This window comes from Sminthopsis crassicaudata, chromosome 1 (assembly GCF_048593235.1).
Source record: "Sminthopsis crassicaudata isolate SCR6 chromosome 1, ASM4859323v1, whole genome shotgun sequence".
Lineage (NCBI taxonomy): Eukaryota > Metazoa > Chordata > Mammalia > Dasyuromorphia > Dasyuridae > Sminthopsis > Sminthopsis crassicaudata.
The window spans coordinates 390,056,960-390,084,955 of NC_133617.1; the positions used below are offsets into that span (position 1 = coordinate 390,056,960).

Sequence of the window (27,996 nt, forward strand, 5' to 3'; positions counted from 1 at the left end):
CATCTCTCTTTGTCATTCACTTCAGTATAAGATGTAACAATTCACAAATAGGATTTTGCTTTTAAAACTAAATCTGTAATGTAGGAGTTAGTCTTTGAAATGGTTGGTGAGCCATCTCCTATTCATAATATGATTACTGGTAATTAAGGAATAGCCCTTCTCTGAGTTTCTCTTGATACTCACAAGAGCCCCCATTCTTTCTCATTCACGCTGGGCTATTAAACCACCAGAAGTGGTTTATACTGGTTGGTAATTAGATTAACATGTTACTGCAAGCCCTAGGATTTCTACCTTTTCCTCTAAGGATAGCTCTCCAAATAGTGATCCTAGATCACAAAATCACAAAGGTAGCCGAAAGTTGGGGAGCTTCACCCGGCAGGGAATGGCTAAGCTGATTTCCATTGCATAGTTAATGATCTTAGAGAATGAAAAGAGTTTATCAGCTTTCAGGTTTCTTCACTTCACACTTTCCAGGCAGTTGGCAGTAAGGAATACTCAGTTGGACCTTTAAATCAAGTAGGTACTTTATGCCTCCCCAAATCTCAGGACTTTTTCCAAGGGTAGCCTGGGTATCAATTTGTTAGTCCCAAAAGCCCATTTGCCATGTCTCTTGGGTAAATTGATCCTGTAAGTTCTTTCAGAGGGACAAAGAAAAGACACAGTTCTTTGCACTATTCATACTTTTTGCCAATATATCTCCAGTTCATACACTAAAGATTGTGAGTATTCTTCGGACAATTCGGCTTAATTGCTACTTTAGGTGGGAAGAAACAGACAAATTTTTCCTTTCCTTCTAGATGAGTGGGATCAGGGGGTAGAAAGCAGAGTATGCTCAGACACCATATTTCTTTATCCACTCCTGAAAAAGGAATGGCCAAAATATTAAGGTTGTTTGCTGTTGGTCCTTGACTTGTCTACCAGTTTTTTGGGTTTTTGCACAAAAGATAGAGAAAGAGGGGTTGATTCTAAGAGTGACAGTTGGGCAGTGAGGTCATAAGTTTCTAGTTGAAGGGAAGGTTCCGGAACAAGTTTACATCAGTTCCCACTGCTTAGATAGGTTCCCTGTGAAGGCAAGATGTAAGGACACTAACTTATCCGACAGCTCAGCAAGCTCTCTCAACTGCCTCAGCCAGCCTCCCTTTCCCCTCTTCCCCAGACCTGGTAAATCCCTGAGGGATGAGGTGGGAGGGGGAGAATGGGGTGGCTCTTTGTTCTAGGGTTCCCTTCCCTCCCTCAACAGTTTACCCTAATAGTCAGCTGGTTCAAAGCCAAGAGATGTCCTGAGTAATGCTAGAAAGCTATGGGGAAAGAGTAATTGTCTCAGAGCCCATCTCTACACTATGAAAGGATCAGACAGTGTGGATACAGCCTTTAGAGTCTGGATGAAGATGTGTCAATGAAGTCTCACATTTCTGCCCTTGTCCCAAGCTCTTTGTTTCTAAATATAGTAGAAGGGGTCCATTTCAGTGTCTGCAATTTAGTAAGGAAGCCTAAAGGTTAGCTTTAGCCTGGACATTGTAAGTCTAAAGCTGGGAGGGACCTGAGAAACCATATAGTTTTAACTCCCTCACTTTTTAAAGGGAGAATAAGTATCTGACCTAAAATCTTATAGGTGGTAAACTCCAGAGTCAGGATTTTTACCCAGGTTCTCTGAATCCAGGGCCAAATGGGGGTCAGTGGCTGGTATGATCCAACTTTGGGAAACAATTTGGTATCAGGCATTTAACTGGCCCATGTCATCTGGAATAAGTTAATTTCTAAACTTCAGTTTATCTGAAAACAGAATAAAGCACTATTTACTTCACATACTTGTAGGATCAGATAAGATAATGTAGGTACAAAAAATACTTTGTAAGCCATAAAAGGAGGGTCTGTTTATTTTTTTAGAGCTGGAAGCAATGATTTAAGGAGATCCCTTTTCAGAGAATTTAGTCTTAGCAGATGAGAATCAGCTTCTTTCTTTGTACAGGAGCTAGAAAGTTCAGAATACATTCCGGTTTTCAGGGATCTCTTTGCCAGTCACAGAATTTCATATTTGGAAAGGACCTTTCTTTTTTTAAAGGCTGGAAAGATTTCATTTTACATTATTTATGAATGAGTGCCTAGGTTAGTAGGCACATTTTTGAAACTGCAAAGGCAGTGTTTTATTTCCTATCCTGGAAGGAACCTTAGGAGCCATCGGGTCCAAATTATATCTGAAAAAAAGAGTCTTACAGCAGCACCTTCAATAAATGGTCATCCAGCCTTTGCTTGAAAATCTCCAATGGAGAGGAAATCCACTAGATCTAAATGAGTCAGGAAGGCAAAGGAAGACCCTTCTCCAGGGATAAGGTATGTTGATTCATTTGCTGAATTCCTGAATGCAGGGACTTGTTTGTATTTTCCTTACCACAGGATTGAGTGTCCGACGACAGCACGGAGTCAGACCTGAGTCCCCATTGCCATTATGAGCAACTCGGTCACTCTAGGGGACCTGGGGCAGCTCCTCGAAGATGGTCTGAGGATTTCAGAACCTCTGATTCTAGATGAGATCTCTGATAATTCTGAGTATAGCCTCAGAGGGTCTTCTAAATTCACCATTGAGCAAGACTCTCCTAAACGATGGAAACAACTAGAACAGTGGTAGGTACCTGAAGTTTGTTTTATCACTTAGCCAGAACTACTTCCCAATTCCATAAGGTATTTGCGTCCAGAATCACTCTTTCCTTTTTGGAGGTGGGATTCTGACTAGTTGTAGACTCCTTAAATCATATCCCCTATACTTTTTCTGGGTAGACTCAGGTGACTATGATTCTAATGCTTACCCTTCCTAGTTAGATCTACCTTTGGGTAAATAGCCTGTCTCCTCCCCTTGTTCCCCCTGCCTCTGTGTGTATTTCTCCTCTGACCATTGGTCTGACCACTCTGCCATTGTATCAAAGGGTTGCAGATCTGCAAGCTGAGGTGGTTTGCCTTCGAGGGCAAAAGGAGCGTTCAGATCAAGCTGTTCTGAGTTTGTTGAGGGAGCTGCTCCAGATCCGGGCCCGGATACAGGTGCAAGACTCTGAGCTGGAGCTGATCCGTGATGAAGTGAAGCAGCTTGCCCGAATACCAGAGAAGGAAGCCTGTGAGGTGAGCCTGCTGCCCACTGTCTACTCCTTTTGAAGATACTTTCTTAATTGTGTGAACTGTGAGAGTGATGGTAGGGGGCCGGCAAACTGATCATAGACAGTCCTAGAGCCATCTTTTTTGTCTGTCTTTTCTTGGTCCTTCCCTTGCCATGACATCCCCAGGATTTTAGTATGTTGGAGAATGTTTTGCTGGGAAGTAAATTTCTTCCCTCTTCTCCTTTGTCCTCCTTGCCTCCCTAAACTGAACGTATTTTTCTTGGAATCCTGCCTTTTCTCCTTATACCACTTTGCACCTATTCCCTGACTCTTCCATTAAATAAATGGGACAGCTATAATGATTAAATCAAACTTTAGAATTCAATGGAAGCTTAGCATCCATCTATCCCATACCTTTCATTGTACAATAAGGAAGCTCTGGCTCACTGGCAGGACATCTTCCCCAGGGCCAAATTCCCACTTATCTAGCCTTAGAGCCCTAGAAAAATAACCCTCTTTTATCCACAAATTGTTCCTATCTCTGGTTCCCATTATCCAGTTGTCAGTCACCATGGATCATAATAAGGTCTGGATAAATCCAAAAAAACCCCAAAACAAAACCCAACACTCAAATCATTTTCTTTGTAGCCTTCTAGTGCTATCGGTCGGAGTCACATGGAGTTGATGGAGAAAAGGTACATGTTTTTCTCATGTCCAGAAATCATTCCCATGTCCAACCCACATAGCTATTGGAGCAGATTTGAGAGCAACATGATATTCCCAAACAACTCCAGGACAAAGATTTTGGCACCAAAGAAGGGTGGTGGGGTGGAGTCTGTTGTTTTTTGATTCAAGAGCGCTTCCTCTAGCTATTTTCTAAAGCAGAGAGGCTCCCTTGCAGAAGGAAAGGTACTCTAGGTCTTCCCCCAAGTAATCTACTCTCTAAGGAAAGTTGTGACTCAAGTAATGTCACCTGCTGACACATCAGTCCTGTTGACTTGGTCTCCAGGCAGTTCAGGGGTTTCTCATTGCCCAAGAAGAATTCCTTAGAATAGCTAGTGACATTCAAGCTCTGCAAGGAAGGTCTTCACCCTTTCTGTCCTTAAAGGTTGGGGATCTGGGCAGCTGCCTAGTTTCCCCCTCAGACCTGTACCATCAGGTGGGGGGTAGAGGAAGTCGGGGCTCTCAGAAATGGAGGATAATTTAAATCCTAGGTTGGTAGAGGTCCGAGAGGCCTTAACCCAAGTTAGCCGGAAACAGGCTCTCCAGGAAACAGAAAAGAAGAACTTTGAGACAGAACTAACCCTCAGGTATGTGTGTCTCTCTCCTCCTCTTTCCCTTCTCCAGGCTTTTTTAGCTCATCTGATGTATACATCACTAATAGCTTCCTTGGCCTATCATCCCTCATGAGCTCTCTCCCCTCTGAGTTGGTATAATAGTTTTGTTTTATCTACCTTATTCCATAATTTTTTGTATATGACCTTGTAATAAGCATTTCATCTGTAGTTTTCTGGAACTGTTACATAAATCACTTATGATTTTATTTTTCACATTTTTTAGCTAGACTTATTTGCTTGTAGAAGCCAAGGACCATATCTTCTCCATTTTTGTCTTCTGAAGTGGCTCAGCATGTTATAGATGATCAATAAAGACTTGTTGATCAATGAAAGGAGACTTGCATGGAGGCGAATAGTATAAGAGAAGGATAGAACTGTAGGGTCACACCAGATTGAGTTTTGTTTAAACAGTTCGGAAGCACCAACTGTATGCTAGATGCTAGGGATTCCAAAATAAATAGAATAGAGGCCCTGTTGTCAAGGAGCCTACATTAGGTGATGGAGGGAAGACAAGTGGGTATGGAGGAGAGAATTCAGGCAAGATGCTAAGAGAAATCTGATATGGGAAGGAAGCTCACTTTTATATGGAGACAGTGGAATGCTGGAGAAGACCTCATAGAGGAAATGGCAACCCCTTGGGCCTTAAAGGAAGAAGAAGAGGGGCTTCTAACAAACGTGAGAATGACCCATCAATCCAGACTCAAACTATAAACAAAGGCAAGGAGAAGAGGGGAGAGTAGGATGAGAACGTAGTAGAGAGAAATGAAGTTTTGCTGGCCACATAGACTATAGTATATGACCAACATTAGCATGAGAAGAATGTTTATGGGGCAAAATCAGAAGTTTATGCTTCTTTTTGGAAGAAAGTGGAAAGCCTATGAACACTTTTTTAGTAGAAAAATGGCATATTCAGAAGGATGCATTCAGAAGATGACTCCAAAAACTATATGAAGAATTTGAGTAAATTGGAGAAAGACCAGACAAACTGCAAGGAAATCAGTATTACAGTTATCCCTTCCACATTTGGCTTTCTCTGACCAAGATAGTATATCCTAAGTCGGCATAAGAAATTAAATGGGAATTTTGGGGGGAGTTTTGTGGGAGCTGTGGACAATCAGCAAAAACCAGCAGAAGACAAAAAAGTTTTAGAAACTCAAAAATGCATTATATATAGATATACACATATTTGTATAAATATATATATATATTACTGAATAATACCAATCCAAGATTTAATAACCCAAAAGAGAAAAAAATTTCAGACTTCTCTGGTATGAAGGAAGAACCAAAAATTTATACTCATATTTTCCAGATCATGGAGGAACCATGCCCTTAAGCCCATCCTATATTTGCAATGTGGAAGGGATAATTGTAAAATTGTGTTGGGGAGGAAGAAGGCAGTTAAGTGGCCCAGTAGATAGAGCACTAATCCTGGAATCAGGAAAAAACTTCCTGAGTTCAAATCTGGCCTCAGATACTTAATAGCTGGATGATCCTGGGCAAGTCATAAATTACCTTGCTTGTCTTTATTTCTTCTTCTGTAAAATGAGCTGGAAAAAAAAAATTGCAAGCCATTCCACTCTCTTTGCCAAGAAAACCCCAAATGGGGTTACAACTGAAAAACAACTGTACAAAAACAATTTAAGGGAGGAGAAATATGGACCTTCACCAGGGTAGTAATTCAGTTTACTTAAGATGTGTTGAGTAAGTAGAAGACAGTTGTATAAGAGAAGGCTAGAAAGTTTATTGGGAGCCAGACTGAGAGAGGGCCATGAAGGAAGCCTCCAGGAAATTTCTGTGCTTGCAATTGATGTCATCACAAAACTAACTTTGCCCTTTCTATAATTAATCTTGATACTGGCTTATGCCATGTAGACTGGTGTTTTAAAACGGGGAGGAGGGTTCAGAAGGGACTGTTTTTCTTTTCTATCTTTGTAGTCAGATGAGGGCAGGCTTAATGAGATACCAACGTACTCTACCACGTGGAGATTTGGATCTGTTAAAGTTCTGTCCTTACCCATCCCAACCTGAGATGCTTTAAACATACTAGTTAATATGCTGTCAGAACTCCTCCTGGCTTTTAGGTGGAATGATCCTATTTATAGTCAAGCCTCATGTTTAGGATAAGGAAATGGGAAGATATTTTCCTTGAAAGATTGAAAACTTGTTAACCCTATCAATCTTATATTTATGATCCCACTTCAGGACTAGTGAGCCTTTTTCCTTTCAAACAACCCTTAGGTAAATCCATTTTACAGATAATGAAAGAGGTTCAGAGAGTTAAAATACTTATCTATGCTTTTAGAGCCAATAAGTATTGGGTCAGGCCTATGGGATTTCCTGACATGAATGTTCTTTCTATACACCATGCTTGCTGCCTATAGATTGGACAAGCTGAATGGGGACCTAAAAGAAGAAGCTGAGGGACGGGAAACAGCTTGCAGTACCCTGCTGCAGAGCCAGGAAGAGAGTGCCTGCCGAACTAGTCGGGATATTGCTGGGATACAGGTCAGTCAGGAGCCAGCAACTGGCTGCCTGTCTCTTTTCCAGTTCTCTTTAGGGAATCGAATAGTTTGAGGAGATGGCTGCTTTGACATTTGAAATTTGAAAAGAGCCAGGTTTGTGGAAGAGGAGTGGGGTTACCTGGGAAGATTATAGACTACCCCAATGGAAAGAAAGGAGGTGTATATACTTATTCACAGTAGCACTTTTTGTGGTAGGTAGCAAAGAATTGGAAACAGAACAAATACCCTTTCTTTGGGGGATGGTTAAATAGGCTAGTCCATGAATATCATGAAATATTATTTTACTGTAAGAAATAATTATTATGAGTGTTTCGGAGGAGCCTGAGAAGACTTAAGTGAACTGATTCAGAGCGAAGTAAGCAGAACCCAAGGAAACAATATACACAATGGCTACTGAAATATAAATGGAAAGAACAATAAAATGAAACTGAACATTATAATTATAATTATAAAACTGGATCCTGGAGAAGTTGAGAAAAAGCACCTTCATTGCAGAGATAGGGGACTATGGAGGGTATGGAATATTATAGATACTGTCGGGTATCTGGGTATACTGATTTTTCTGAACCATTCACTCTGGTTTTTTTTTTTTCTCGATATTTATTATTGATTACAAGGATAGCATTCTGTGGAGAGGGAAAATATATTTGAAAATTAATGTGATATAACAGTAAAAGGTATTGATTAAAAAAATTAAGAAGATAAGGAGTTTGGAAGACAGATTACAGACCTGATAAGAAGCATTATATACTAATGATAGGGAATTTCCTTTATTTCCACATGTGTGCTCTTTCATTCCCTTCCTCCTCCTTTCCCTCCCGCCCCCCCTCTCTTTTCTTCCTTCAGTCCCCTCTCTATCTCTGTATGTCTGTGTTTCTCTTTATCTCTCTGTTTCTGTCTCTTACAGAGTAGCAAATAAATTCTTGATTTGCTTAATTATGACTTGATCCTTCAAAGGGTATAGAAACAAATGAAGAGGACTGCTATTCTAGATCTGATTTTGACAACAAGGAAGGGCAAACTGCTTCTCAAAATAGGAATAATAGGAATCTTGGGGGAAGTGATTATGCCATCACAGAACTGATAACAGAATAAGTGAGGAAAGATAGACATGATTCTATATGCACCTTAGATTTCAGGAGGGCAGATTTCCAAGGATTCAGAGAAAAGTGTAGGGAGAAATTAGCTGCTGAGGAATTGGAAACTCTCAAGAATGAAATTTTGAAAACACAAAAAAGAAGCAATTTCAGTAATGTGAAAAAAAAAATAACAAAATGAAGTTGCCTAAAGAAATTAGTGGAGATTACAGGAAACTCATCAAACAATGTAGAAGTTGAGATTTAACCAAAGATGGAAGCAAAAAGCAGTTAACAGTGGAGAAATACAGATATAGTACATGGCTCTATAAGAATAACATTAGAGAAGAGTTAAAGCTGGTAAAGTTTACTAAGGAGAACAAAAGAGTTTTGTGTTTTGTTTTTGTTGTTTAGTAATAGCCTGAAAAGGGAAAAAAGAGGATCAAAGAAGGAATGGGACTATGTCTCAGATGGTTGAGATAAAGGCAACTATTCAGCGCTTTGTTTCTGTTTTCTCCAACAAAGACAAAAATGACTAGAGTTTTTAAACCAAAGAGGAGGAATATGATAAGGGAGGTCCCTAATAAATTTTCCCCCAAATGATAAAAGTATTTTTATTTTGACATTTGGGTATGTGTTAATTCCTCAAGATATAGTCTTTGTCATCTTTTCCAACTTATATCATCAGCTTATTGCACTGTGCCTTTGTCAGAAACATAGATACCATCCAAAAATTTTCTGATGTTCTTGTTTTTGATTGTGGAGGCCTATTGGATCAGGGCAACTGAGTTTGATTCAAGTTCAATATCATTTCCTTAAAGAAGTAACACTATTTTTGAGCTTGAGAAACAGTATAACAATATTTGGTCTCATGCTTTGCTCTTCAGATATATGTTTTTCACTCCAGAAATTTCTGATTTCGACAGTTACAAAATGAAGTCTGAATATGCTCTTGAATAGTAATGACTAAGTGAGCATATTCAGACTTCATTTTGTAACTGGGTAATTAATGCCTTTGATCAAGTTTTTATATGTGACTGTGGGACTGCAGATTATGTGCATGGCTGCAAGTTTTGATTTCCCCACTGGAGCCTTTTTTTCTTCTTTCCAAGGAGACTGAGTCCATGTTGATATGGTTGAAATCCCTGCAGAAGGATTCTTCTGGGCCCTTTCACAATAACTATTCAACCCTTGAGAAAGACAGCAACATTTCCTGGGTTGTTGACAGTTTGATCAATTCATTCTAGAAGTGAATGGGACAAAAGCCCTAGTAATCTTTAATGTTTGTCACCAGATCCAGACAAATTACCTTCCAGGGCACTGAAAGACATTCTGGATATGATTCAAAGATCATTGACTGTATCTCTCCAGAGATTAAGCACAGAAAGGGAACCATGTCATTGAAGACTGATAAATGTCTTATTTAAAAAGGAAAAAAAAAAGACAGAGAGAAAGAGTAAGCTTAGTCTGTAAACTAGAAGCCAATAAGTTTCACTTTGATTTATTACTAAAAGGATGGTTATGGAATATTAAAAAAGGGAGTAATGTTAAAAAAAAAAAAAAGTAGCAACAACCACCATGACTTCATCAAGAATTTATTATTTTGATGCCATTTCTTTAACTTTTCAATAGACTGGTAAACCAGTGAAATGCTATAGATTTAGTTTACCTAGATTTCAGGAAAATATTTGGCAAATTATTTCATGCTGTTCTTTTTAAAAATGTTTGAAAATTTTGAAAGATGTGAACTGTAACATAGTATTAGGGAGATTCAGAATGAGTTAAATGATGACACCCCCCAAAAAAATAAGTATTAGTGTTTTGGAAGGAAGCATCCCAGGAATTTGTGCTTGGCCTTATGCTATTTAACATTTTAGTTATTGACCTGGATAAAAGCATTGACAGCATGCTTACCCAAAACTGCTAATGGCACAGAGCCATGAGGATCACAAACCTATTTGGATGATTGAGTCAGGGTTCAGAAAGATCTTGACAGAATCAAACATTGGACCAAATCTAATAAGGTGAAGTATTTATAGAAATAAACAAATTCCTACATGCAGATTTGAAAAATCTGTGTAAAAAATTTTTGCACAAGTGCAAGAGAGGAAAGATGTGACTGAATCCACAGTGGTTTATTTGTTTGAGGTCAAGCAAAGACTACTTGTTCATATATTGTAGAGAAGGTTCTTCTTCAGGTATCTATGAGGCAACTTCTAATTCTGTGATTCTATGATTATAAAATTCATAGATTCCCAAGACAAAAGGGACTTAGAGAAACTAGTTCTGACCCTCTTCTCCCCCCAAAAAAACCTCACCTCAAGATGAGTGAATATCAGCAATTATTCGGGATACATAATTGTGTTGTCTTTTTTTTTTTTTTTTTTTTTTATGTTGTCTTCTCTTTTTGAAGCTCTTAAAGGATGGAAATTCCCTTTATGATTTGATATCCTTGAACATCAAGAAATAATTTCTTATATTCAACCAAAATCTCACCTACTTTAATTGAAACTTGGTTTTACGACTCACTTCTCCATGAGAACATGGAGACACAAATACACAATCTTTACCTCACAAAAATCCATCAAATGTATTAAAGGTAACAGTTTTCAAACTTTTCCATTCTTTTTATGACTTTCATCATTTTAGTATCTACTCTATGTCCTACTTCTTCATATTATTCCAATGTATACTGACCAACAAAATATGCTTCTATAGGAAGTTTGCACCTTCCTCCAGTCTTCATTTATCAGGTGTCCTCCTTCCTGGATATCCTCTTATTGGGTTTTCATGATGTACTTTCTTCTTGGTTGTACCCCTATATCTCTGTCCTGAACAATACTGTTTTCAATGTAGATTACTCCAAACCTAAATATTCCAACCTCATTTCTTTTATACTCTAGTTCCAAATGCCTGTATTAAACGAGTTCCAACTAGATGTTCCATAGACATTTTGAACACAATATGTCCAAAATAGAACTTAATTGACTTCTCCTCTAAACATTGCTCCTAATGTTCCCTCTTTCCATCCAAAGCACTACTATTCTTTCAGGCACTGAGCTTCATAACTTTGGAGTAGTTCTCTATTATTCATTCTCATTTTCATTTGTCTGGTCATTGTCAAATCCTAACCACTCAATCTCAATGATATTTCTCCCATCTCTTTCTTCTTTATTCTCTTCAAAGCCAGTACCCAATTCCAGATCCTCATTGCTTCTTACCTGAACTATTGCTATAATCTCCTAATTAGTTTTCTGACTCAAGGCTGTTCCCATTCAGTCATCTCTACAGCTGTCATAATGATATTCCTAAAGCACAATTTTGATCAGACCACTCACCTGATTAAGATGTTTCAGTGGTTCCCTGTTGCCTTTAGGAAAAAAACGAAAATTCCTTTATTTTTAAAGCTCCACAATCTGCCTCCAGTCTATCTTTCCATACTCATTTTGTATTATTTCCCTTTACATACTTCATCCAAATTGGCCAATTTATCACTTGCTATTATGACAGCTCTATGCCTCTGAATGCATGCTGTCCCCTGTACATTGAAGGTCCTCCCTCTTTATTCCTGTCTCTTAGAATCTGGAGTCCCATCAAATGTTAGCACAAGTACAGCACTAGAAGAAGTCTTCGCTGATCTCTTCAGTTGTTACTTCTTTTCCCATCCCAGTTGAAAAATGGGGATAAAGCAGCACCTATTCCCTAGGTCTCTTGTGAAAATCAAATGAAATATTTGTAAGATACATAACACAGTGCCTGGCATAATGCCTGCTTAATAAATACTTGTTCCCTTTCCCTGTCCTCCAAAATTACTTTGTTGATATATATGATATTTTGTTATATATGTGTGTATATATATATATGCTGGAACTCTGTCTTCCCAGAAATCAGCTGGAGTCAGGATCACTAAATGTCTTTATTCTTGATCTTTTTTTTTTTTTTTTTTTTCCTGAGGCTGGGGTTAAGTGACTTGCCCAGGGTCACACAGCTAGGAAGTGTTAAGTGTCTGAGACCAGATTTGAACTCAGGTCCTCCTGAATTCAAGGCTGGTGCTCTATCCACTGTGCCACCTAGCTGCCCCTTATTCTTGATCTTTTACAGTCAAGGTCAGGGGGTTAGGCCTAGCTGCCTCACAGACACCTTCCTCCCTCAAACGCCAGGAGAGACTGAGTCACCTTCTGCCATGCTCTTAGCTTCCTCTTTAGTTATCATAATTTGCAAATATAAGATTCTAGCAGCCTGATTATAAATGATTTGAAGGTCCACTCTGAAAATGGACATGTAGGGTACCTTTATCTGAATGCTTTCTCACTCGCTCTCGAAGTTCTTAAAAGAGCTGATACCTTTTCAGTGGCCTGCCACTCATACAGTTAATGAAGAAAGAACACTGGGCTATGAAAGCTTCAATCCATGATATCCCTGAATTCTTTTGCCTAAAATCAAAGTTTGAGTTTCTGATACCGAATTGTACTTCAGGAGTGTGAATCAATAAATCTGATATTATTTTTCCTCCTGGGTCAAAGATCACACACTGTATTTATTCTAGTGATTAAAACAGCAATTTTCCAAATCATTCTAAACATAAACACTGTTTTATAAGTACTTGTAGGGGTTTGGGAAATCAAGCCCACCTGTGGAAGTGAAAAATCCACGAGGTAAGAAAAGAGGAGTTCCAACTCTCCAAAGACGATCCTAGCAGTTTTACAAGTATAAAACTCCACTCTCTCTAACTGCAAGGTCTTATCCCTGTAAGGTTTCTTAGAAATTAACTGAACTGTATTTTTAAAATTTTTCAGATTATATTTAATATACCACAATTCCTTTTTGCCTTGGGCCATAAAGCCTACTCCTGTCTTTTGAAATGAAGACACAGGAGTTTTGAATGGATTAATGGTCAGTGCTGATGATATTATCGCCCTTCCTTTTCCTCCTCCTCCTCCTCCTCCTCCTCCCTTGGCCCACGAAGGTGGGGCTGAGAGAAGTGGGTCAGGAATTGGAAAATTCCCCAAAGACTGATTTAAAATCCAACCTGAGCTTTGCACATAAAAAGAACTAAACCTCTTCTCAATGGAAGAGTAATCAATAAATTCCTTAAGACAATAATGCACAAGGTAAACCAAAAAACACTAAGAAGAATTTCTCCAACTGAAGTTCATGTGGTTCGTTTATTTCCCTCCTTAGCTTCAGCCACTGCTTTGTGTAGTAACCTAACTTTTTCTTCTTTTTCTCAACCTGTAGTTTAACCTGCAATTCTAGCAACTCTTTTTAAATTGTTTGTCGTTCTCTTTTTAACTCAACTTCTAGTTGTCGCATTTTATACTCTATACTGTCATACAAACACATTAACTCTAGGTTGCTCCCTCTCTGAGCTATATTTAATGGGTGTGGGGATAGCCTTCTGGGAGCTTGATTACAAGCTTCCTGCTGTTCTTCAGTGGTGATCTTTGTTAAAAGACCTTCCATCTGGCTCTTTAACTTCTTTATATAAGCATTATGTTCAACTGTATCCTTGAGCCTGATCCCAGAGTTACCTGGGTCCATATTGCCTCTCTGCCTTCCCTCCTAAAAGTGGCATTCCTGGCAGTTACATATACATATATATATATTGATAGATAAATATACTTTGATGATGTATACATATTTCTATTTACTTATCTATGTACATGTCTCCATGTCTGCCCTGCAAAATTGATGGAAAACTCCAGAACTGCTGGGCCTTGATGCCCATCTTCCAGGGCATCTTACCTCAATTAACTACTATAGGCAGAGAATTTCATCTTGCCTTCATATCTTTAGTACCTGGTACAATTCCTGGCAAATGTGAGTTCTTAAGAAATGCTTCTTGAATTAATTGTGTTCCAGCTGCTAAGCCAAAGGTTTTCTTTCTGGTTTTATCATAAACTTGCCAAATGATTTAAGCTCTCTATATCTTATTTTCTCCACCTGTGAAATGGGAATAGTTTTACTGAAGAAGAGTCCAATACAGGAAAAAGTAAAAGATCTCAACTTGCTCTAGATTTTGAGGAGTTTTTATAAACTTGCAATTGCAAAATTGCAAAGTTGCTTAAATTGTGGTTTATTGACCCCACATGGGTCGTGTAACTGAATGTGGTGTCATGAAATTATGGCTTGCTGTCAGTAAATGTTTGATACAGGTTTATGTACATGTATTCCTGGGGTCACATAAAAACTTCTCAGACAAAAAGGAGTTTTGAGTGGAAAAAGCCCTGCTTTTTTGGTGAACTTGGACAATAAGAGCCAAGCTGGTATGCTTAAACTTCCCCCAGAGAAAAGTGTAATAGAGGTCATAGATGTGAATTTTTGCAATACAGCCTCTTTACTTCTGCAAATAGTGACTCTGGACTTCAGGTATCATCATCATATTCATGGGGCTTGTCTGAAGAACAACACCACAGGGAAAGCTTTCAGCTACTCTCTGATAATGCTAAAAGACACAGTACTTGTTTGCCGATAGTTCAGCTGCCAAGTATCAGTGGTGTTCCTTTCTCATTGCCCTTTGAGAAGTCAGGATCATGGCTGCACTGAGGCATGTGAAGCTCCAGGTATGGGCAGAGAGTCTATCAGTGTTGGATATTGGGAGAAGCTGCTGAGTTGCTCATTTTATAAAGGGACCTGGACTCTGGGTCCATACCTGGGGCTTTCTCAGAAACTCTTCTAATTTGAGTCTTTGTTGTTCTCTTATTTAGTTGCTTTTCTATCATGTCTGACTCTGTGACTCTTTGGAGAGTTTTCTTGGCAGAGATACTGGAGTGGCTGGCCATATCCTTCTCCAGGTTATTTTACAGATGAGGAAATTGAAGCAAACAGGGTTCAGTGACTTGCCTAGGGTCACCCAGCTAGTGAGTGTCTGAGGCCAGATTTGAACTCAGGAAGGTGAATCTTTGTGGCTCCAGGGCCCAGAATGCTTTGAACTTGGTACACAGCATTACTAGTATATGTCACTGTCCCTTTTCCCCTAGGTAGGGAAGGCCGGCATTATGTCCAGTCGGTGACAGAGAAAAAGAGGAAGATGGATTCAGTGCTCAGGCTCAGCAAAGTCCCTTCCCTTTATCTCTAATGCCACAGATGCCCTTTCCCCTCCTGATCCTGTAACTGTTGCATTTTGCTCTGCGATAGTGAGTAGCACACAGCTGTCACATATTGATCTGAGGAGGAAAAAGCTCTGAACTTAGGAGCCAGGAGGCCTATATTTCAGTTCTAATACTGAATTGCTGTAGTCTTGAGCTGAATCTGTACCATGAAAAGGTCGATTGCTCTTTAAGGTCACTATTTCTAGCTTTTAATATTCTCCCTTCTCAGGTCTCGATTGATTGATGCCAGGAGACTCAGTCCTCAAGCTTTTGAGACCCCTTCTTCTACTTGCCTCCTGCCAGTTCTCTGTTGAGTTTTCAGCTTAGTTTCTGTACTGTAACAAAAGGCTTTAAGCTGGAAGGATATAGAGATAGACTAGACTCCTAACTAGTCAGATGTTGTACAGGTGAGGTACTTGTCAGCTAGAGGCCATCACAGTTAGGATATAACAGAGCTGGCAGGGTCTGGGCTGTAGGAGTTACCCAGCATATTAGTGTAAGAGGCAGCCAACTGTCTGTGCTTCAGTCAGTCTCTCCTGGTAGTGTTGTTCCACCCTTCCCTTATGATTAGCTTGCTCTGAATTTGTTTTGTGTTTCATGGATCATCCCTGAATTCTAGGTGTAGATATACTAGTGTCAGTCATCCTGCTCAGAGGACCCAAAGCTGGAAGGAACTTGAAGATGGGTCACTCCCCTCATTTTACTGTTGCATTTTCTCCAAGGTCAGGTTTGGTTATTATAATGATGAGCAAACTGACACCCAGAGAAAGGAAATAATTTGCCCCAAATCACAGATTTGGGATTAAAACCTAAATTTTCTGATGTCACTGCTTTTCTTCTTGCCTTTTTTGAGTTTATACTTGGCATATCCATAATTAGAGGATGTTGATTTTTTTTTAAGGGCCCTAGCAAGCTAAGAATCACAGTCCCCTGAATAGAAGAGTATCCCCTCCCTGGCTGACGTGGTGCTTTCTAAGTTCCCTTCCAACTCTCAGTCCTGTGGTCTTCCAGCCCGAGGGTTCTGATATTCCTGAAGGAGGTTGCTGTCCTCACTGATGCACCTGCACTTCCTGCTTTCCTAGGGTTGGCACTCATGGCAGCATTTCCCCGTAGGCTCAGGCACTTCAGCTTGGAGAGGAGATGAGTCTCAAATTCCTGAAAAGAGAAGCCAAGCTTTGTGGCCACCTTCAGAAAAATTTCCTGGCCATTGAGAAGGTGGGTGGAAGCTGCTCCGGGCCTGCTGGGTTCCCCAGGGTACTGGCAATCTCCTTAGAGGGCATTCCCAAGCAGCATCCCAGAATGGCTTCTGGGCCTTCTTCCTCCTTCGCTGGACCCACTTCTCTGTCCCTTTGGGTCCAGAGTGTGATGTGGTAACAGGAGTGCTACCAGCCACCCATCCAAATCCCTTACCTAAGCAGTCTAGGCATCCTGGGGCCAGCAAGATTGGCCCCACTCCTCTCTGTATGGTGTTAGAAACAATGAGAGGTTCCCCTTCAGGCCAGATCTAAGAGGTTGGCTGAGATCAGTAGAGACAGTGGGTAGTGAAGGCACTGGCCCACAGGCTTTCCCCTGGGAAGAGCTCGCTCCAAGAAATGACCAGAGATGAAAGCAGCCTTTTGGTGTCACAGGAGTCCTTAGACTCCTTATGGAGTGGGAGCAATGGTAATGTCTTGCTGCAGAAAATGAAGGTTTCTGAGAATACAAGACTCAAATCTGAGAAGAACCTCTGGGAAGAATTGGAGGTGAAATGGCAGAAAATCCAGGTGCTAAATGAAGACCATTTCCGAAGCCTGAAGCATCAGCAAGAGGTTTGTTGTCTGTACCTGACATGCAGGACAGAGCCTAAAGGCCACATTCCCAGGGCACAGTCCCAGGTCTGGTTCTGGCCAAGTATTTCAGTCCAGACAGAGCCAGCATCTATCTCCCTAGATTACATGTCCTCTGGGGAGGAGAGTAGTCATGCCCTAGACATCTAGGCAGCCCTGGGAGAAGGGAGCTTTAGCAGAGGCCTCCACAGCAGCCAGGTGAGTGGGGTTGCCAGGGAACCCAGTTCAAAATACAGAGCTTTGGCCTGCTCTGAGCTTCCTTCAATGAACACAGCAGGAGGAGTCTCGTCTCTTAGACCAGTGTCGAGCCCTGGACAAGGCTGTCATCCAGTTAACTGAGTTTGTGAGAGAGAACCAGACGTCACTCAATAGGATCCTCCAGGCAGAGCAGAAGAACAGGTGGGTGTGGGCTGGAGCTCAGAGCTCCTCTTGTGGAGGGAATGAATGAATGAATATCTGGTAGCCTCATCCCCCAGAGGTAGGGCCGACTTCCTTCCCCTCCTTGGTCAGAGAGCTGGAGTTCTAAGGCATCTTTCCAGATCTGTCTGCCTTGTCATTCCAAGCACTCTCCTTCCCCCTAATCCTTGCCCTGGAAAACAGCCTCCTAACCTAAGTGTTCAAAGTTTCAGGAAGCTTGGTGGCTGGTTCGTCTCTCTACCTGTCACTAGAGCCCAGTCATATTAGCACCATCCCTGAACTGAAGTGCCATTTCGGGGACTCTTCGCACTAATTAATATGGCTTGATTGCTAACATTTCCTTCTATTTCTAGTTTTAGCCTCTTCTTGTTTGTTACTAAAAGAGCTTACTGAGAAGTCACTAGAAAGGTGCTAGAGAAATGTTAGAAACCACAATGCTAGATTTGGAGTCAGGAAGAAGTAGGTTCAAATGCTTCTTCAGATATAGTTGTATGTCCCCAAGGAAATCATTTAACTTCTCTGTGCCTCAGTTTTCTCATCCATAAAATGAAGAGGATGGAATCAATGGTCTCTTAGATCTCTGATTTGAATCTTTACATCTTAAAGTTTTGAATCTGTGATCCCATGAATTAATAAAAATCTGAACGATAGTGACAACCCTGGGAGGCAGTGTGGGATAATGGAAAGAGCATATACCTTGGAATCTGACTCGTTTACTCTGAGAAATTGCACAGACTCTCCAGGCTTTAGTTTTCCCCTCTGTAAAATTGAGAGAGTTGAACTAGACCTCGGGGCCTTGCCTTCCACTCTGACCTCCCTCCAATTAACACAGCAGGAAAAAATTGACACAGCAACCCAAAGAACAGTGTGCTTTGCTAACTTGGGAGAACCCGTTAAGACTAAAGACTCTGGGTAGAATGTAGGAAGGAAGATGCACAAGACAACTTGCCATTGGCACAAATGTATCTCATTGTCTGTAGGTCCTTCAAGCTTTAAATCTTTGATCCCTTGAATTCATAAAAATCTGAATGATAGTGATAGGTATGATGGGTTCCAGAACTCTTCTGGTCCTGAATCTATGATCCTATAATAAATCTGAGATAGTAAAGTCAAACCCAGAGCTCCAGCACACCCCTCCCCGCCCAATGCACAGGCACACTAGCCACAATAGTGATGGGAATCTTGAATATTTCCAAGGATGCTTAGATTTTCCTGTTACTGTGATGTCCTCAGAGACGCTCAGGAGCAGTATGAGAAGGAGAGTGTGGAGAAGTTTACCATCCAACTGCATAATGACATTTCAGCTGTCAGGGAGTCTTTTGACATTGCACATCGGGAAGCTCGAAGTGAATTGGAAAAGGTGGGTTGGGGAGAAACTCGTGTGGGGGGGGAGAGGAAAAGGGGGGCAAAGAAGAGAGAACAAAAGCTAGAGAAAGAGGAGAAAGACAGAAAGAGAGCTAGAAAAAGAAAACTAAAAGAGAGTGGGAGAGGCTGATAAATTCAGCACAAGCAAGATCTAAGGCATTCTCCAGGCTCTCTTGCTCTTATTTTCTTACCCAATTTCAGTAACCATACAACTTTAACTTTCCTTCCTGATCACAATTTGGGAAGGAGGAGGACGGGTGGGTAGAGGTGGCTGGGCCTCTTAAATAGTCCCATAGACAGACACAAAGCATCAGAGAACTTGAGTTTGGATCCTGCCTCTTATATTTTCTAGCTGTGGAACTTTGGGTAAAATAATGACTCTTCTGGGGATCAGCTTCCTTTTCTGTAAAATGTAGAGGTTGCACTTGATCTGAAGTCTCTTTACAGTTCTAAGGCATGGGGCTATTTTCTTCAGAGCTCAGGGAAGATTGTGTTGGAGAACACACCAAATGAGCTTTATAATATAAAGCTTTACCCAGGAAACAAAAGGAAATAACATAGTAAAGTGGAAAGAGGGAAGATGTGGATTGAAATCCCATTTTGGAGACATTTTATGTGATCTTTTGTTCCCTGGGCTTCAGTTTCCTCACCTGTAACATGAGGATATTAGATTAAATGGCTTCTGAGGAGTCCTGGCAGTTTTGGATCCCAGAGCCTTTGTCAAGGTCTGTAACCTAGCCTATCCCTTTTTTCTGTTCTATATGAGAAAAGCCCATGTGACTTTTTCCATCATTAGGTTGTCTTTAGAAAAATGACTTTGCTGGGTAATCAATCATGTCAAATGTTATTCAGATCCAAGAAAAGAGTCAGGTCTTGGAAGAGTCCATTGGTCGGTTGGTCAGGGAAGTCAGAGATTTGAGTGACCATTTTGTCGCTTTGAGCTGGAAATTTGATCTTCAGGAACAGACCTTGAACCTGAAAATGTCTGAGGTAAGTCCCTGGTGAGGGACTTGAGAGCCTAGAGGGATGTCCCTATGGATGATAAAATAAATTTGTATGAATGGGAAATTATTTCAGGCAGATACCCCATCTCCACTTCCTTCCCCCCCACCTCACTGCCCCAACCAGGTCTTTGGTCTTAATTGATGCCTCCTAGTCAGTTAGGTTAGCAGAAGATGCTGTTCTTTGGGTTTCTGTGCATATTCCTCCTAAGTAAGGACCTCTTAATTAAACATTTAAATGAGGGCTCTTTCTTTGAGTTTTAGGAATTTTACTTAAGCAGGCTTGATCATTTTCTCCTACCCATTTCCTACATTGTACCAAATGCCTTCTCCAAATCAGTAATTATTATATGATAAATCAGCATTCACATTAGAGAGGAGAAAAGGAGAAAATCCACCCTCAAGTCTTCTAAGTCCAAATGAGATGAATTAAAAGATATTCTCCATAGCCAGCTAGGAATGGGAAGCCCCTAAGGTAGCTCACCTGCATCTATATTGAGGTAGTGGGTTTTGATGGCATCAATCACCATGGATGCTTTCTAACTTTCTAATTTTGTGCAGGGAGAGATGCCTTTTTTCTGAGGTGTCTTAGGAATGCTTCCTTATCTTTCCAGAGCTCTGGGATATTGACTGGGGGGAAAGCAAGGCAATATCAGCTATCTGTACTCCCAGTTTTAGTCTTTGAGATCTTTGTGCTTTTTAATTGATTGATGGGGTAAAGTTGTATGAAAGGGAAGCAGGCAACGAGAGCCATGGGATGGCTAAGGGTTTTTCCCAGCTTTGGCTGAACTCTGAGAAACTGCTCTATACAAGTGGTTTATATATATATATATATATATATATATATATATATATAGTTTCTAATTTCATTTTTAATTCTTCCGACCCAGATGACCAATTCTGCAGCATGATATAGGAACCATGTGCAGGTTATATTCATTCACGCCCTTTTTTGGCCAATGCTTCATATATTAGAGTGTCTTAAGCCAATGAGTCAGGCCAGTGGGCAATAGCTCTGAGCTAGAATAGAACCCTAAAACAACCTCCTTGGCCTCTGTCCTTGTTTATGGACAGTGCTGAGCACTTGGGATGGCATTTTCTAGTTTGTGAGACTGGGATCTCTGGTAATCCCATGATGTTCAGAGACCCCCAAAGTCATCTTTCTTCTCCTTGGGACTATTCATCATCTATTACGTGTTAAGGCCTGTTCAGGATACAAAGACATAATAAAATACTTGGGAGTTTATAATGTAAACTGCAGGGGTAAAGTGCACATCTGTAGTCCCTGTTACTGGGAAGGCGGAGGCTGAAAAATTGAGTTCAGGACTTCTAAGATATCATAGGGATAAATCCAACTAGATGTAACTCTAGCACCAAATGGTGAGCTGTCTAAGAAGTTACAAACCAGCCCAGGTTAGAAAGAATTCCAGAACAGGCCAAAGCTTCTGTGCTTAGATCACTGATGAAGACTGGCCTAGGAGTACAGCTCTATCTCTTCTTTTTTTAATAAAGCTTTTTGTTTTCAAAACATATGCATAGATAGTTTTCAACATTCACCCTTGCAAAATCTTGTGTTGCAGTCTTTTTTCTCCCTCCTTTTTCCTCACCTCCTCCCCCTAGACTGCAAGTAAATGTATGTTAACATGTACAGTTTTTCTGTACATATTTCCACATTTATTATAACAGCTGTATTTCTATCCTGGATAAGATAGAAAGATCCATCTTTAAAAAAAAAAAAAAAAAGCCAAAACTCACAAATAACTGTAATGAGACAAAACATAAATATCTCAAAATTAAGTATGGTGCTGCTGCTGATGGTGGTGAGACATTGGGGAAGGATTTCTTGAATAGGGAAAGACTTCATGATAGAGATAGTAAACTGAGTTTGGCTTTGAAAGAAGGGAAATATTTTCAATATAAATGTGGGGGAGAGACCATTTCAGATACAGGATACATTTGCACAGAAGATAAGATGCGATTGGGAACTACAAAAGGTCCAATGTGTTTGAAAGATAAATCATAAAAGGTGGGCATATAACAGTGCTGAAGAGAAGCAGTTGTTAGCATCTCAGAGGAAAGTTAGGGGTGTTAGTGTTCTTTAAGGAAAACCCAATTTCAGATAATGGGAGGAGGTGAATTGTCCTAGAAGAGATGAAGAAAGAGGCAAGTTTATTTATAAGAGAATAGAAATCCTGTAGAGCAATGGAAAGTCATATCACATTTACAGAGATCCATGTATATGTCTTATCTCTCTTGTAAGCTATAGGTCTATGAGGGCAGGGGCCATTATCCTTGTCATCTCTGTATTCCCCCATCTCTCTACAACATGTTTTACTGAATCCTGCACTTAGAAGTTTTTTTTTTTTAATGTTCTTGATTCAGTGCAACTTCAATAAGCTGAAGGAGGAGAAGAAATCAAACATGTCAGATGCCTCTCTGCTCCAAGATAAAACTCCCCCAACACCATATTGCCCCGAGGATTAGGGCTGGATCCCCGAGATTAGGCACAGTACCTCCAGGATTCCACATTCACCCTGTATCAGGGTCAGACAATTCCAATCTAAAACCAGACTCAACATTAGTACTAAGTGCTTGCATTGGGACAGGCTCTGGAAGAGATACTTAAAGCTAAAATTTTTATCTGAATTATCAAAAATTTGAATAAAATATGTTTTCTGATCCCTCCCAAAGGGATAAGATAGCCACACAGAGACTATAATATTTGATTCAGCAATGATGAATGAATGAGGTTTTGAACAAAAATTATGTGAAGTTTTAATCAGTACAATTTTGTACTGATTAGAGGATGAAGAAAGGCTTCTTGGAGAAGGTATTGAGGTCAGACTAGGGTTTTTTGGTGGGGAATTTCTGTCTGTCCTTGCCTCAGATTTCCCTTATCAGAGTATATCCTGATCTACTGGCATAAATGCCCTGATCGTTCCCTTTAAATTTCTGGTTCTCCAATGCCATGATTCAAGGAAATTCCAATAGACTTGAGATGGAAAATGTCAGTCATATCCAGAGAGAGAACTATGGAGAATGAATGTGTACTATTTTCACCTTTTTGTTTATTTTCTTTCTTGTGGTATCCCCCACCTTTAGATCTCATTTTTCTTGTTCAATATGACAAACATGGAATTATGTTTAAAAGGTTTGCACATATTTATTAACCTATATTAGATTGCTATCTTATGGAGGGAGGAGGGAAGGAGAAAAATTTGAAACACAAAGTCTTACAAAAATAAATGTTGAAAACTATCTTTCCATGTATTGTATAAATAAAATACTATTGGGAGAAAAGAAAATCTCTGGTTCTTCCAGGCTGGACTTGGAGAGGCTCTTCAGGGCATAAAGTAGAGAAAAGGTAGAAGTCAGACTCAGGAACCAATAGATCTTCTTTGTATGGTTCCTGCTGTTTTAGGAAGAATTTTTCTTCACTGGAGTCTCTAGTCAGGATAGCTAGCTGAAGTACAGGCCCAACAGCTCTTCATAATGATTTTTTAAAAATAACCTTAAATACCAGGAGCACCTTCTTCCTGGCCCCCATGAACCTATGTCCTATTTCTTCTTCCTGCCTCTGACACAAAACCAATTCTTCACACTTCCAGAGCTTTAAGACTTTCACCCAGGATATGTATATGGGGGCCTTGTGTTTCAGGCAAAAAAGGAGTGTTCGGAAGAGGAGAAAAAAGCGCTAGAGAAATTCATTCAGTGGCAGAACGAAACCATAGTGCATCTTAAAGAATTACAAGAGAAAGTAGAAAGCTTCCTTAAGCAGGTTGGTGCTGGAACATTGAATCATTCCCTTTCCTTCATTCCCTCACCTTTAGAATAACTTTGGCTTAAAGAAAAGTCAGTTTGTGGAGATAAACAGGATGGAGCCTTCTTTGCTTTATTTTCCCCTTTTTCTCTGACACCTCCTCCCCCCATCTGGATATTTTTGTCTTTTTTGCTGTTTTTGTTCCCTCTCTCTCCTATCTTTACCCACCGGTATGTCTCCCCTTCTCTCTCTTATCTTCCCTCCTAACCCTCTTCACTCCTCTCTCCACTCATTTTTGCCTTTCTCCCTCCCTGCCTACTAGTGAGCACTGAATTTGGAGTCAGAAGACCTGAGTTTAAATAAATCCTGGCTTTGCAATTTCTCACCTATGTGATCTTTCTGGCCCTCTGTTTCCTCTTCTCTAAAATAAAGAGGAGAGGAATTGGACCTCTAAAGCTGCTTCTACTCTGCATCTGTTGGTTTTATGATCCTGTCTCTCCCTCCTACATTTCTCTCTTTTCCTCTTCTTCTCTGTCGATTTCCATGAGCATCTGTGATTGTAAATGGTGCTGAGGTGGGCTACAGAGGGATGTTATATCCCCTAGTGACTGTCCTTGTGGGTTAGATCTTATCCCAACACATGTGGGGTCTGGGGTCCGGGGTCAGATTGCCCTAATGAATCTACAGTTGCATACTCCTGATGCATCTATAGTTGGACTGTGTCCTTTGGCCTTCCATTGTTGAGATATTCTTGCTTCATCTGTTTTGTCCCTTTTGAAAAAATTCCTAATCCTGTCTCTACAAAATACTAACTACTTTGTAGTTCTGAGTATCCTGTGGAGGCAGACACTTTCAGTGGTGGTGGAGATTGGAGGACTAGAAAGAAACATTGGGAAGGGAACAAAATCAGGAACGAGTGGGCAATCTAAGTGACTGTGTCACTTAGATTTTAAGAAATGATGTAAAAACAGCTGGGGTGCTCCTGAGCTCAGAACTTTGGGATCTCCAGCTAGAAATGCAGCTAATTCTTCCCTTCAGAACAGCCTGTGACTAACTGTGGGCCTGCCCTGTCTGATCTCTTTCTACTGTGTTTCAGATAGGAGATGTGAATGACAGATGTCTCCTCCATAGGAATGACTCTGATCAGAAAATAATCACTGAGAGTAGAACCCGGTAAGGAAGCTTCCAGATCCCCACCCAGGACTTGGGAAGCTCTTGGGTTCTTTAGTGGGAGAAAAGAGGTACTCCTGTGCTCCATTGGGGTGGGCTGCTGTTGGATCTCCCCCATAAACACATGATCCTGTACTTGCCTGTGCCTCTGAATTTCCCCTCTAGCTTGTTTGGAACTAATCCTGGCACCCAGGGTGCTCTCTACCACCTTCACTCAGCCTCAGTCACCTGGCAACTTAATGAGCATGTTGACTGGCCATTGCTGATGGCTGGAGATGGCATCAGATCCAAGTCAACTTCCTACATAGGCTCAACCTCTGTTACCTGTTGTTCTCCATTGGCTGGGCACCCCTCCCCTCCCTTCCTCCCCTTAGCACAAAGAACTCTGAATCATGATTTCCTAGCTTGCCCAGTGTCAATTTCAGAGGGGAGAGAATTCGAAGGCTTCTGCTTTTTTTTTTTTTTTGTCCTTTCTCCCCAATCCATTGCTCTGTCCAGACTAATGGAGGATCTGAGAAATGCTGACCTGGAAAAGATGAGTTCCCTGCATCAATACAGAACTGTTTCCTCTCTCCAGTCAACCATCCCTGTTCTCCATCAAAGGTCTCCAGTGGGAGGCCACGGAAGGGGAATTGCCTCAAGTTTCAGTCTCTAAAGGCGTCCCCTAGGCCACTTTTATCTCTGCCTGCTGATGGTTATTTTTGTGTTTTGGGGTCGTGAAGAGGTTCGGTTGTGGTCCTTGAGGATCTCACTTCATACAAAGAACTCACTCTACCACTGCCACTCACATCAAAACAGAATTTGTCAGATTGTGGAGGTGCTTAGAACCTGGTGCTAATGAGGCACAGTAAGAGTGCACAACAAGGAGCTCCCTCAAAGGCTAGTTATCTGCCCATCTATGTTTTGAGCTCTGCCTCCGGGACCCGGAACAAAGGCTGTTCCAGCCCTGGCTTTCTTCCTGATCTCAAATGACACAACAACCCTGCCTTGGACCTGGTTCCCTCTCCAGCCAAGGAGCTGCTCCTTTCATCCCAGCCCCACTGAGATGGAGCAGGAGCAGCTCCTTGCAGAAGGGAGGTGTAGGGTGTGCCTGTGGCTGGGGCTGTCTGTGCTGGATCAGCTGATCTTTCCTCCTTTGTCCACAGGAAACATGAGATGGGGATAGTGAAGCAGGAACTGGCAGTAGTGCTCTCTGCCTTGCAGCTACTCAAGGAGGACAATCCTAACAGGAAGATAGCGGAAATTCAGGGCAAGCTGACTACGGTACAGGAGGGCTCAGCATCTTTGGTCCTAGCTATCAGCAGGCTCCTCTGCTTGCATTTGCTCAAGCCTTCAGTATCAGACCATTAGTAGCTAAAGGAGGGTTACAGAACAAGGGAATCTGGAGGGAAGGTCTGACTGTCCACACATGGCACTTAACCTTGTGGGAAGAGTGGACAGATGCTAAGAGTTTGGATGGGAGGGGGGGAAATGGATCCTAAAATGAGAGACTCCCTCATCTCCATGCTGATTATAGCTCCTTGAGACCTCTGAGCCAGCCTGAGCAATTTGAGTTTGGTCTTAGCCCCACCAACCTTCCCAAAAGGGTTTCCCACTCCATGTTTTTGTTTTCATTTTGTAAAAGAATAGGGAGAAGAAGAAGCTTACCCAGAGTTCCCCTGTGAGACTGGGACAGAGCCTACCTTAGACCTATGGTTTAGGGTGGATTTAGAGTTTTTCATATCATAGCCCATAGGTGGATATGTTCTAGTTTCAGAGTCAGATAATGAAGATGGAAAACAACATACAAGACAACAAGACCATACAGAACCTGAAATTTAACACTGAAACCAAACTGGTAACAAGAACCTCCCCTTACCATAACCCTGTTTGTCTGAGTTTTAATCTTTAATGTCCCACAGAACTAAGAGGATGAATGTTCTCTGGTCTTGGAGGCTATGTGGGAACTAAAAGTGTCCTGCTCCAGGCCAGGGATTTCTCATTTGGTATTCCTGCTGGGTTCCCTGAGGAGAAAGAATAAACAAAGGCCCCCAGACCTCTTTCCTCCCCCGGGGCAGCCAGATTCAGGGTGGCCAGGAACCGGGTTAACTAGCCTGTGCTCCCAGTCCTTCTGGCCCCAGAGTGCATTTACCTTGTCTGTCAGAATCTCACCTCAGACATCTTGGCTAAGAAGAATGTCTTCCTATGATAAGAGCTTTTCAGCTGACTGGAGTAGTTTACTCAGGGGAAGATAAATGGCTGTTTAGTTTTCTTCCTAATCTTGGCCACTTTTTGTTTGTTTCCTGGCATTCCTTTAATTAATCCATCAACCATCCTTCTCTCTCCAGAGTCAGGTTGACCCTATCAGCATCCTAATCTTCTAATATCTCTCTCTGCTGCTGCCATCAGAGGGTAGAAGAGATTGCTCACCTCCGGGAGAATGTGATGCAGTTATGGAGTGAGGAAGGACCCTGGACCCTGACGCTTGGTAGCAAAAGAATGCTCATGTCCCTTGTGAGACAACGATTTTTTATCAAGGATGTGGGCCCTGACGAGGTCACCCAGATAAACAGATGGGGCATTTATCAGGCAGTGAGGTAGGGAGGAGACCTAGGCCATTATGTTAAGCTGAGACACCTAGGCTATCTTTGGGTTTGGGACTCCTGGGCCCTTATCTGAATCTATCCCGGGAGTGATCCTGTGTGATCCCTTTTTTTAATTCTGAAGGGGAGGGAGCTGCCAGAACCAAGCATTTGAGAAGCACCTACTATATGCCTGGTGTTGCTGTTGCCACTGGGGATGCAGACAGAGTAAAAAAGAAACAGTCTTTTCCTCAAAGAGTTTACATTACATTACATTATAAGGGGAGACAATGTATACTCTGAACTCTGGTTGCAGCATGCTCTGAAACAGAAAAGGGAAAAAATATAAAAGGCCACAAAGCTAAAATAAACTGCTTTTTTTCTGGGAGGGAGAGCCCAGATAAATGCTCTGATCAGGCGAGGGTGGTGGACTAGCTTTGATACCAAATGATTCAAAATCAAAGTTGCCAGCTGCCCTCCTAGGGCTCTGTTTTTGAAGAGGCTGCCTCAGTGGACACGAGCTGGGACAAGAGAAACATCTGACATCAGAAGCTGCACAGTGGTAAGGACTGAATAAATCAGAAGGGATGCAATGAGTCTGTGTTTTTGTTGCCAGGTGGCTGAAATGGAAAACACTTTTACTCAAGCTTTTAGCTAAGGGAAGGCCAAGAAAAGTCTTTCACCTCAGGGGTCCTAGTGGAGAAGCCTACAGATCTGGAACCTATTCATTGATTTGACTTTCCTCTCTTCCTAGAAATAAAATGCTTTCTCTTATGTGAAA

At 41.2% G+C, this 27,996-nt stretch overlaps 1 protein-coding gene across 26 annotated transcripts; it reads left to right on the top strand.

Moving 5' to 3' along the window:
* The first annotated feature begins 20 nt into the window (after positions 1 to 20).
* Positions 21 to 27,996, top strand: CCDC154 (coiled-coil domain containing 154). Of its 26 annotated transcripts, none has more exons than XM_074279636.1 (18): positions 21 to 1,161; positions 2,395 to 2,622; positions 2,922 to 3,111; positions 3,735 to 3,781; positions 4,301 to 4,396; positions 6,808 to 6,931; positions 16,229 to 16,330; positions 16,795 to 16,923; positions 17,216 to 17,340; positions 18,556 to 18,718; positions 19,576 to 19,713; positions 23,383 to 23,502; positions 24,581 to 24,657; positions 25,153 to 25,257; positions 25,800 to 25,917; positions 26,411 to 26,491; positions 27,043 to 27,230; positions 27,832 to 27,996. In XM_074279636.1, the coding sequence occupies exons 2-18, from the start codon at positions 2,447 to 2,449 to the stop codon at positions 27,950 to 27,952; spliced, it is 2,100 nt and encodes a 699-aa protein (XP_074135737.1). In that variant the 5' UTR covers positions 21 to 1,161; positions 2,395 to 2,446; the 3' UTR covers positions 27,953 to 27,996. The 26 variants fall into 26 exon arrangements, 20 of the variants coding, with proteins under 20 accessions (XP_074135737.1, XP_074135736.1, XP_074135735.1 ...); XM_074279635.1 differs by having other exon boundaries at positions 22 to 1,161; positions 17,219 to 17,340; positions 26,405 to 26,491; XM_074279634.1 differs by having other exon boundaries at positions 24 to 1,161; positions 26,405 to 26,491.